At 36.0% G+C, this 7944-nt stretch overlaps 1 protein-coding gene across 1 annotated transcript; it reads right to left on the minus strand.

The window, feature by feature from the left end:
• Positions 1–1052: 1052 nt before the first annotated feature.
• On the minus strand, positions 1053–7816 carry illr4 (immune-related, lectin-like receptor 4). Its single transcript, XM_084739470.1, has 8 exons — positions 7772–7816; positions 6007–6118; positions 3793–3906; positions 3446–3556; positions 2759–2833; positions 1809–1960; positions 1374–1498; positions 1053–1285 (listed from the first exon to the last, which is right to left on the minus strand). Exons 1-8 carry the CDS (start codon positions 7814–7816, stop codon positions 1105–1107), a joined length of 915 nt encoding a protein of 304 aa, XP_084595596.1. The 3' UTR covers positions 1053–1104.
• Positions 7817–7944: the final 128 nt, after the last annotated feature.

Here is a 7944-nt window from a genome sequence, read left to right on the forward strand (position 1 = left end):
ACATGAACTGAGGTCTGAATTTGATAAAATGAGATGAGACGTCCCCCATGTGGGGAAACTGTTTCACTGCTGCTGTAAAGAATAAAAAGATAAATATAAAAACATACTTGCTTTAAACTAGGATACACTGTATGTTCCTGTATGGAAAATAACTCCCTCTCTTCAATTTGTTTGCTTATTTAAACATTTTTGTAGTTTCTGAGTTCATAATACTTTTTTTCTTAAAGACAAATTAAGCAGGATTTTCCAAAAAAACAAGGTAGTAGATAGGCAGCTTTTTATTTATCCCCATTTGAAAATTTCAGTCTCAGAAGCAGAGATGTCAAGGAACAGGAAGGATAAGAGAAAAAAATCTAAATACAAAATACAATGAAACAATACAATATACTTTTAAAAAAGAGTAAACATAATAATACTAATATTAATGTGACAACAGGGTATAATAGGGTAATAGCATAATAATAATAGACATGTATAAAAATTGTGGGACAGTGCAGGTGTTTAATAGACAGTATGAATGAAGGTGTGAAATATGCAGAATATAATAAGCAGTGCAAAAACAGTCCACATGAATACTAGTGCATAGAAATAATCCTGACTGTAAATTCTTATTTTCATATTATTTTGCTCAGGACGCTTCACCAACCCAAAGGTTTGGATACCTAAAAAAATCAGGATCAGATTAAATGTGCACTATATTTAGAATATTTGCACCACTTTACCTTGCCTTCAAACAACCTTATCTGCTGTTATATGAACCAAATATCACTCTCTTCAAAGACACCAGACTCCTTTAGAAAAAAAAACAGTAATTTTACCCCACAGATCACAGGAGTTGTTGGTCTACTGCTGCCTCGATCTGTTAGCTTGTTTGTGTCATTGTGTGACTTTGGTGAATCCAAACTAACTATTTAAAACAATGAAGTCACAGATGGAGGCAGCTGTGTGTCCTTTGAGGTAAAATTACTGATTTTACTAATGGAGTCTGGTTGGTTTAGTGAGAGTGATAGTTTCCCATCAGAAAAGACTGTCTAATGGCAAAGTGGTGAAAATATTCTAAATGTAGCGTACACTTAAACCTTTTGTAGGTGGATAAAATATGTTTCAAATGCACTTTAGACGTCTAGATTTCTCACAAATACGTCTGTGAGGCTTTTTGCAGGATTTATCAAACCAACACATCAGGTCTGCTGATCCGTTTTTCTCTCCCATCCTCACACAGTCCTCTCCATCAGGATCTTCTCCTGCCCAGTTATCTGGCTCTCCACCGCCCCAAAAAGTCAAACTAAGAGACACAGAAGAGAAAAAAATAGTTCAACAAAACTGTTGATTCTTGGAAACTGATTTCTAAAAAGTGTTTACAACAGTCAAACCTCTCGCTCAGTGGTGACCCGTCTACCCACAACCACGTGTTCTCTTCCTGTGAGTCTGTGAGTCCGATCCAAAACTTGTCCTCAGGTTCGTTCATCTTATCTCTCAGTTTCCTCTCCAGGAATGACTGGACAGGAAAATGAAATGAAAAGCACAATATGTAACATCACTTCTCTGTGCTAAGAGATCATGTTTTAACTGCAGAAACATAAAGATGTGGTAGAACAAAACCAACTTTTCTGGTCAAATAAACTTTTTAAAATTCACTTATATGTAAATATATATACTGGAATTTTAAAGTTTAATTAACTTGAATAAATGAAGGTTGTATATTTAAGTTAAGTTAATGAGGAAAGATTAATTGATTCCACTAAATTCCTGTATTATGTTTTAACAGTGAATGATCCACATGAAGCTGCAGCAGTGTGTTGTTGTACCTGCTCCTCTCTGCTGTCTATCTGAACCAGATCTGCTCCTTGACGTCGACATTTTTCTCTGGCCTCGTTCCAGGTTGAATTATCGTTGGAGAAATAATAGCACTTATTTCCACGTTGCTCCCAGTCGTCATCACACGTCAGAGTTGGTTCAGCTTTGAAGACATTAAAGGAAAAACTTCAGTCAGGCCCAAAATTCACTGTTTGAGATTTATAGTTTTTACTGAGAGAATTGTATCAATTATTCTGTTTCACATGGACCTTTCTCATCTTTACTCTCATTTCTCTATTTAATCTATTATTGACACCCAAAAAAGTGAAATAAAATAAAATGAAGTGGTTCACTTACTTGCAGCTTAATACAAAATGTAATTAACTATTTCCTCCCTCAGATACAACATCCTGTATTTAGACAGTGACTGCAAAATAAACCCCTCCCTGACTGACTGGAGGGTTTTTTGTCTTTCTTTGGTGTCATCAGAGGCTGTAACAGCTTCACATGATGTGAAAATAAAAATCTGTATCTTCAAACACGACTCAGTTTTGAAGAGATTAAAGGAATGAATACGGATTTAGCAATATATCAATTATTGCAATACTGTAACAAAATCACAGTGTCTCCTGCATCCTTTTTATTTCATTTTTTTTAATATTAAGCTGAATTGTTTTTGTTTTGCAATTGTATGTAAATAATTCACACATTCATTGGCAAGAAAATTTTCCTTACTACCTCACAGGCATAATATACTGCCAGTCTAACTTCTTGTATCAGTAAATCTGTTACTGTTCCTTTAATCACCATGAGACATGAACATTAAAAATAAATAAATAAATAAATAAAACTTGACTTTAGTTTTTGTGTCAAATGAACATTAAGGTTTTATGTCTTTGAGACAGTCTGAAACATTTTTCAATAGCTGCAACTATTTAAAAAAACGAAATCCATCACTTACTTGGTACTTTTGGTCCAGGAGGTTGTTGACGCTTCATCTGCACAGGCTTACATGTTTTTACTTCACAGCGTTTCTCTGTTTGGAAAAAGGGATAAAAAGATTTCACTTTCATCAGGACTGTCTGTTATTTTTAGGACCTGAACAGAAAAGAAAACTCTTGAGTTAAGTTGAGAAATAATTAACAGATTAAAAGGATACTTAGGATTTTTTTTATATTTAGAATATTTTCTTGCTGTCAGAGAGTCTTTTCTGTTTTTTAAGCCAAATATGACTTTCTCCAAAGCAACCCGGCTCCTTTGGCAAAATCAGTCATTTTACGTCACAGAATACAGGAGTTGTTTGTCCATGGCTGCCTTGATTGTTGAGTTTCTTTGTGTTATTGTGTGACCTCCATGTTCTTAAGGGTTAGTTTGGATTCACTGAAGTCACACGATAACACAAACTAACTAACCAACTGAGGCAGCAGCAGACAAAGAACTCTGGTTGCTTTGCAGAGAGTGATATTTGACTTATATAACGGCAGTTTCCCATCAGAAAACACCATCTGAAGGCAAAATAAAGTGGTGAAAAAATTCTAAATATAACGTACACTTAAACCAATATTGATAAGTATTGATAGGTGCCATGTATAAGTACCCTGAACAACCACACTTCAAAAAGTCCGAACTATCTTTTTAATGTCAAGGCCTGACTTCTGGAATAAATCTTTGACAAGCTTACCTGTGAGATTTTTCTTCACAGCTTCATACTCATCTGTCAACTTTTGGAAACGTTCTGTGGTTTGATGGTTTTTAAAATCTGAGTTTTTATAAAAGAAAATAAAGCCAAACATCAATTTGGTAAATTATGATTAACAGAGAGCGACATGTCTTAATATGGAAGTCTGTTTGTGCATTTTTCTGTTGATGCAAACATAAAATAGAGGCTCTGCAGAAGTCACCGGAAAGCCACCACTTCTGTTTCTCAAAATAAGCATCAGGTTTTCTGAGTCAGTCCAGATGAATTTACTTTAAAAAAAAAGTGTACAAACTCACAGGTGAAGCCAAGAGCGATGACAGCAGCAGCCAGGAGGCCACTGAGAACTACGATGACCACTCTCTCTGGTCTGACCTTTGACCCTCCTCTGGACACGGCTTGTTGTTGGGAACCTGTTGAAGCAGAAGATGGTTAAACTGGTTGAATGTTTGTTAGATGTGCCGCATGCAGAAAAATAACAGGAAACATGCAACAAATGACTTAACATTCTCACTATACTTTTTCAAGTCTAGTTCCTCTTTTTTCTTGTCCTTGATTTCCTGTCTTCAGCACATTTTGCAGTAACCTGTCGGACCCTCTCAACAAGCCCTTCATCCAGTGTCAGACTTGGTGTTCCTCTTATTTTTTCTTTGCAGTTTAGAAAAGCAGAAGATATTACAAGAATGAAAGTAACATTTGAAATCCCTTAATGCTGCATTTTAATGTAACAAAGGGGTGGTCACACTGATTCCTCTGTTTTCAGTTTAGTTCAGTTAAAGTTGCTGCATGTAAGAATATGAAGCCTTTTGTGTGTATTAATCGCTTCATATTCCTAATGAACTTCAGACTTTCAGTGGACAGGTTGCTCAGTTGGTAGAGCGTACGCCCCACGTGTCGAGGCTGTGAGTCCTCTACAGCGGTCATGGGCTACACCCTTCACTGCACGTCATTCCCCCTCTCTTTCTCCCCCTTTCCTGTCCTCACTTTAGCCGTCCTACAAATCCAAGGCACAAAAAGCCCAAAAAATGTTTAAAGAAAAGAATAAAAATTTCACTTTCCAAGCTTTCTTGGTTACTTTAAACCCACTACATACTATAAAAAAACAACAGGAAAAAAAAAGTAAAATGCCTCCAGGCGAAGCGAGGAGTACGGAGGCATTTTATGTTTTTATTCTGTTGGGGGTTTTATTTACATTTGAAAACTGTTCACCATTCACTTCCATTGTTTGGGATATTCTACAATGCTGTTTTCCTGTGAAACTCCAGCAGAGTTTTGTGGGCTAAAAAACTAAACCTGACTATTAATCAACATGAAGGTGAGTAGATAATGACTGAATTTTCTATTTTGGGTGAACTATTCCTTTAACAAACAGGAAGCAGTCAATTTAGAGAGAAATGACAAAAGATTAATGTTCAGATAAAATAGATGGTCAGGTGGTAGTGAGTACACTGTTTCAACTGATAAACACTGAATGAGTAACGACAACATCTCCAGACTCCTTTAAAAAAAATTGTGCAACTTTGAGAGTTTTCTTAAAACATTTCCATGACAAATTCTTAATTCTATGGGCCTTCTTGTAAATTCTGTAAACTGTATTTAATTCTTATGTCTGATGTTATGTCTGACTGAATATGCTTTATTTCGCAACTGTATCACTTTAATTTTCCACACAGTTCTGTAGAATAACACGTCTCTGAGCCTTCCTGGCACAGAGTAGAGGGTGTTTTTTTTTTTTTTTTGACTTAACGCCTGCTTCTAACTAGACATTAAGATTTTTGTCTTAGCAAGAAGAAGGCTTGAGCCTAGATGATGCAACTGTTGTAACTTATATTAGGACTTGTATTAGCTTGGATCCACTGTGTTCAAACACATCCAACAGCATCCAATCAAGTTGCAGGAGAGAAACATGAAGAATTCAAATTATGTCCGTTTGAGAAAAATGTGCAAAATGTAAATTTGTTTACATGCAAATAATATGAGGGGGTCAACAAAAAACAAACTGGTGTATCAGATGGAGATGCAACAGCTTCCAACTTTGTTTGGCAATTGAATTTTCACGGTGAACGATGAGGCCAGGCTCTGTTGTTAAAAAGATATGATATTTTAGTGAATTATGACTTGTTCGGGACTCAAAACTCAACTTGGGACTTGTCAGTCCTGACTTGAGATTTACTTGTGATTTGTAAAACAATGACTTAGTCCCACCTCTGAATATTACTTACAGTACAAACACTGAAGATGATTTAAGTTACACAAGGAGGAAAGGAAGATTTCTAATATGTAATTATCTCTAATTTTAATATGTTCCTTAACCGTCGTTGCATACAATAAATTCAAGGAATCAGAAATCAAGTTGAAGTTCTGAACTTTTCCAGAGACTGCGAGAACTCCTTCAGCAGTCTGATGAAGAAAGCTCATTCAGGAATGCACATGTTTATTCTGGAAAAAGTAAAAACATGCTGAGGCAGGTGGAAGTTAACCTTCCTCTTTATTTAACACTGCTTTTTACTCACCAGGCAGCTCTGTGGTTGGCGCAGTCTTCAAGATGCTGATCTGAGAGTATGTGGTTTCAGCCGATGTGGGAGCTGTCCCTGTGTCGCAAAAACCAAACAGATGATAAAATTGCTGCAAATATGTGTGAATAAAAAAAAGCAATACAATGCACAATTAAGTGTTCAGATTTCCATCAAACTCTGAAAAACAAAAGAAATATTTCTAGGAAAGCTAAGGCAGAAAAATTCTAAAAGGGAGGCAAATGCAACTAATTCAGATAAACAGATATATAAATAGTGAAAGTAATTTTTAAAACTCACCAGTGGTGTTTCCATTTGATTTTGTAAACTTAACATCAGAGTACACTACATCAGCTTCAGGCATTTTGCTGTTGTGACGCACCATCAGTGTCACCATCAGTTTGTAAGAGGAGGATAAGGTTTTGCAGAAAACTGTTTAAAGAGAAAAAAAAGCTTCCTGCTGGACTCCGGGGTGGGCAGGGCTGTTTAAAAAAGTCTTGTTCCCTAAACTGAACTTTTCAACAAATGTTTCACTTCTCTTTTTGTCTAGACAAATCAGATCATTGATATTCTATGGCAATGCCATTTTGCATGAACATGGGCTGATGAGATAGAAAGGATTGTTTTAGTGGAAAAAAAAAAACCCAAAATAGAAGAAGGACCTGGCTGCAGACCTCCAACCTCCACGGTTGACAGGAAACACGTGACCTCCACAGCGAAAGATGTTTATTTTTGTTTTTTTCCTGTGTGAAGGCCGCATTCTGCATAATCACTATTTCATTCTTAAAACTGGCACATTAAAAAATAAGCACATGGATTTTAAAAGTCTATTGACTCTAAAGGCTTCATACAATAATTTACATTAAGGATATGAAGTTAATAATAAGTCTTTAAAATGTCACCTATTCTTTAAAATTCTGCAATGTTTGCATAAACTGTATTTGTTAAAAATGAAGAATACACCAATGAAAGTAAAAAAAAACAAAAATAGACAACATGACGGACCTCGACAAGTGAGCACCTCCTCAGTTAACGGGTCACTGTGAGGTAGATCATATATGCACAGTACTTGTCAGCCTGTTCCACAAACGGCCAAACTAACGTTAGCACTGGATTTAGTTTAGCTCACAAACTGTGATTCATAAATCCCATAGCACAGTCTGAAGGTTGATGTTTGGCCATGGATTTGGAGGTTGGAGGTCTGCAGCCAGGTACTCTTGAAAAATAGGCCTACTGTCCCAATCAAAAATTATCTTTTAATTTAAAAAAATTGAAAGAATTTGGCATGGATAAGCTAGCTAATAAGAATAACAGAAATTAGAAAAAAAGAAAAATAGGCTATTATATAAAAATAAAGATATCTACAGTAAATAATGTTACAATTTATTATTGATTGGGATTGACATGGAACCCAAAAAAACAAAAAACAGTCAAAACACCAAAACAAAGAAAGTCTATGATTATTTTTTATTGTTATTATTACTATTGTTGTTGTTGTTGTTGTTGTTTGGGGATGTATAATAAAACATGAAGTAATATACATCTTTCAACATGTTGAATATTCGGGAATGGGGCGGTCCTGTCTAGACGGGAACCGTGGATTTGAAAAACTCTCGCGAGATTTGTACGCGTTGTTTCTTCATTGTGCGCCTTGTACAATTAAATGTTATTTTATAATGTGTCAACACTGTGGGTACGAGGTTCAAAAACAAAACATACTTGGTTAGGGTTAGGTAAAGATCATGGTTTGGGTTAAAATAATCACTCTCGCGAGCTCTTTCGCGGGTCTGGGGTTCCTTTTTCGCGACATTTTCGGATGTTACACAAAGGAACGTCGCGTGAATTGTATCCAATCAACACACAGAATAAGTGACAGAACAGTCATTCGGCCAATCATACGCAGTTCAGGCCGAGCTGAGGGCGGGGTTTAACTCATTG

The sequence above is a fragment of the Lutjanus erythropterus genome, chromosome 16, assembly GCF_056507025.1.
Source record: "Lutjanus erythropterus isolate fLutEry1 chromosome 16, fLutEry1.hap2, whole genome shotgun sequence".
Classification (NCBI taxonomy): Eukaryota; Metazoa; Chordata; class Actinopteri; order Lutjaniformes; family Lutjanidae; genus Lutjanus; species Lutjanus erythropterus.